Source organism: Alligator sinensis, unplaced genomic scaffold (genome assembly GCF_000455745.1).
Source record: "Alligator sinensis unplaced genomic scaffold, ASM45574v1 scaffold769_2, whole genome shotgun sequence".
NCBI classification, from domain to species: domain Eukaryota; kingdom Metazoa; phylum Chordata; order Crocodylia; family Alligatoridae; genus Alligator; species Alligator sinensis.
The window spans coordinates 110,975-114,873 of NW_005843314.1; the positions used below are offsets into that span (position 1 = coordinate 110,975).

At 51.9% G+C, this 3,899-nt stretch overlaps 1 protein-coding gene across 1 annotated transcript in view; it reads left to right on the plus strand.

Annotated features, from left to right (window-relative positions):
* Nucleotides 1-361: 361 nt before the first annotated feature.
* LOC112548594 (verrucotoxin subunit beta-like) overlaps nucleotides 362-3,899 on the plus strand; it is a 4,171-nt gene continuing 633 nt past the window's right edge. Inside the window, exons 1-2 of the mRNA XM_025194809.1 lie at nucleotides 362-401; nucleotides 1,639-3,890. Of these exons, the coding sequence (XP_025050594.1) occupies nucleotides 362-401; nucleotides 1,639-3,890 (2,292 nt within the window). The remainder of the gene's footprint in view (nucleotides 402-1,638; nucleotides 3,891-3,899) is intronic.

Genomic DNA, 3,899 nt, shown 5'->3' on the forward strand with positions numbered 1-3,899 from the left:
ACTTGTCCTCTGGGAGACTCCCTCATCCGGGGGTGGATGCAGGGCGTGCACTCCCACAGCTACCCAGGAAAGGTCTGATCCTGTGGCAGGCACTTGGGCAAAGCCTCTGGCCCGTGGCAGGAGCAGGGAGGAGTCAGAGCTAGGCAGCACTGGGATGAGGCATAAGGAGCTGCTGGTGTCTTGTCTTGGGCCTCGCAGTCCACTTCCCATCTACGATTGTTACAGCAGAGGAAATTTGGACTTGAGCAGATGAAGGGGTTGGCAGGCTGAGGCCAGGTTGGGCAAGCACCGGGGTTTCGCACAAGGGGACCTCAGTGTTGCAGTGTTCCCTGGGAGGGAAGGACTGTCACAGGGAGTTGCCATGCATGTCTTCAATGCCAGCTCAGTGCACAGTGCTCCAGGTGAAAACCAAAGGGAGCTATAGCCTGGAAGGGCCAATGGGCTCAGCAATGCCATGCTCAGAAAATGACTGGCACAAGGGAACACAGGTTTGGGCAGGATGAGGGGAGGGGAGGGGAGGCACAAGTCATTGGGCTTCCAACACCACTGGGGTGGCCCAACTTCCAAAGCCTGGGCACAGCCGACAGCTACAAGAGACAGCCCTGAGCAGCCCGTGCCCTGGCACCAGTGCTCTGCCTGGCACCAGTGCTCTGCCCCAGCACCTTATGACTCTGCCTGCAGTGACTTTCTCCTGGGGCTGCCCCATTGCAGAATTGCCCTCACCCACAGCACTTGTCCTCTGGGAGACTCCCTCATCCGGGGGTGGATGCAGGGCGTGCACTCACATACCCCACTTTGATCCCTGTGCCACCCCAAGCATAATACCAGCTCCCTGGCATGGCAGCAGCGTTTCTAGTCAGATAGTGCTGAGGGAGTTAATTGTCTTTGATGTTCAGCTGCTCAGGCTAGCCTTTCCACTGCATTTCTGCTGTCTGTTGGCTACCCCTGGTCACGTAGCTCCTATTTCACAGCCCTGCAGACTGTTTTGAAGTCTAGTGAAAAAGCATGCTAGCGAGTGTGGAAACAGCTTTCAGGGAAGCACTGGATGCTCTATCAAGACGCTCAGCAAGGCTGGAGTTAGCTCTATGAATCTGAAAGAGACATCCATTTAATGTTCGTGGCAGGACAAGGGAAACAACATGCCTCGATTGTACTTGCCAAGTTATGATGTTTCTATATGTAATGCATCATATAGCATATGAGTGCACATCTAAGTTATTTATTTTTGTTTTACTCTGATTTTAAAGTAAATAATATGGCCGTGGTCCATGAGCTAATTATCCACGCTTCTAGTTTCTTTTTAACGGGAGAAAAATATGCACCGGGTTATATGTGATGAAGCACCACACCAGCTGCACTGGCCTTTTCAAATCCCTACATCTGCTCATGCCTCTGTGTAACCAGAGAGAGCAAAGAACTGCTTCTTAGAAAGGAGAGAGAGGGAAAAACCAACAACTCACCAAAACCTGCCTTTTCCGAAATCCTGTAAGAAACCAGAGGCAAAAATGGCCATTGGGGGACAGAGTTGAGGTAATCTATTCCTAGCAGATTTCCTTCATCTCCTTCCCTCGCTACTGTTTGGTGGAAAGAGCCTGTGCCTGCCACTCACAGGACCTGTGCTCGTGTCTTCTCTTCCAGGGGTCACATTGTGGCGTCCGGAAGAATTGAAAAAGGATTTAAATGTGAGGCCACAGCCCAAGACAGATTTTGAGATCATTGCGTCTGACACCATTGAGGACAAAGCCTCAGCCCTGGGCGTCTCAGCCGAACTGAAGGCCAGTTTCATTGGGGGGCTGGTGGAAGTTGGTGGTTCTGCAAAATACTTTAAGGACACCAAGAAATCCAAGCAGCAGGCCAGGACAACACTTCAGTACTCAACTACGACTCGGTACGAGCAACTGAGCATGAGCCACTTAGGACCAGAGAACGTCTCCTACCGTACAGTGTTTGACCAAGGCACGGCCACCCACGTGGTCACCGCTGTGCTGTACGGGGCTCAGGCCTTCTTTGTGTTTGACAAGCAAGTGTCTTCATCTGAGGACATCCAGGAGATACAGGGAGAGCTCCAGGTTATGATCAAAAAGATACCACTGGTCTCCATAGAAGGGAAAGGGTCCCTCAAAATGGATGACAAAGAGAAAGCCCGGGCTGACCAATTCAGCTGCAAGTTTCATGGTGATTTTGCTCTTGAGAGCAATCCGGTGACTTACGAGGATGCCATGAAAATTTATGCCACGCTCCCCAAGCTGCTGGGTGAAAATGGGGAGAAGGCCGTGCCCGTGAGAGTTTGGCTGTACCCGCTGACCAAGCTGGACTCCAAAGCTGCTCAGCTGGTCCGTGAAATCAGTCTTCAACTGATCTTTGATGCCCAAGAGGCCCTGGAGCAACTGGCAGAAGTAGACATGCGCTGCAATGACCTGGTGAGCAACCGGATTGCCACGACCTTCCCTGAGATCAAGACAAAACTGCAGCAATTCAAAACCATGTGCAAGCAGCACAGGCAGATTTTCCAGAAAGAGCTGGCAGGAATCTTGCCCTCCATCCGTGCAGGGGGGAAAGAGGAGCAGGCCCTGGCGGACATTTTAGTTGGCATGCAGCAGTCCCCATTCAATACACAGCAACTCAATGCATTCCTGGATATGAAGGAGCAAGAGATGATTTATGTGAACTCCTTCCTCATGGACCGCAGCGATATCAAACTTACGCCCTCTCAGAGTCAGCTGCAGCGTGTTGTCCTGGATCGCAAGTTGGACTTTGTCCTCTCCTTTACGTTCACCTCGTTATGGAATAAGGAGCCATACTTAGATAATTTAAAGCTCTGGCTTCAGAACCAACATATGAAGAAACCGGACGACGCAGCCCTGGCCGGGTCTGTCAGTGGGCAAGCCACATCCAAGCTGTGGTTTCAGCAGAAAGATATTCACACAAAAGCATGGAATTACTCCATCTCCTTCCTGAAATTTGCCACAGCCAATGCATCCGGAAAGATCGGGTATACTGTGACCTCTGCCTATGATGAGGAGCATCCAGGTGTCACCATCCATCTGTATGCGAAAGGCATTGAGGTCAGCCCTTCTTTTGAGCCTCCTGTAGAACCTCTCTCTCTCCTGATTGGCGAAATCAAGCATGACCGCATGCAGCTCACCTTCAAGCCAGCAGCCTTCGGAGAGGCTTGGATAACTGGCTATCGAGTAGAGTACAAGATGAAAACGGAGGAGGAGGAAAAGGGGGAGAAGAAGGAAACGGAGGAGAAGTGGGTGGGTGTGGAAACAGAAAGCAAACAAGAGATGTTCACATTAACAGGGCTTCGTCCAAACACCGAGTATATGTTCCGATACGCGTCAGTGAGTGCTCCAGGTGTGAGCTTGACCTCAGAGATGAAGGGGACGGTCAAGACACGCCCCGTTAGTGCTCCAGGGATGCCTGTGCCCATTGCTGTGGGTGTGACAACCATTGCCCTCACCTGGGAAAGCCCAGATATCATTGGCAAGGGCTCCATTATAAAGGAGTACAGGGTAGAATACAAGGAAGCTGGAGACGGAGGTCCCAAGGGGAAGGACGAGTGGCTGGTACGTCGGACGGGGAGAGCGCAGTTCTGTCACGTCGATGGCCTGAGCCCACAGACACCTTACCGATTCCAAGTGACTGCCGTGTGCATGGACGGGGCAGAGAGTGCCCCTAGTGAGGAGACTCGTGTTTCAACAGTAATGGCAGACAAATCCAAGCAGTTCACACAGGAATTGGTCAAGAAGAGCACCTTGGTGGAAGAAGGGCATCCATCACTTTATGCCCTCCCCTTAGAGAAGGCAAAGGCGGCCCCAGATGCACTGTACCGGAGGTACAGCCTGGGAAAAGCCAACCCTCAAGTCCCCAGCAAAGCTGTGGTGATAGTAGGCATT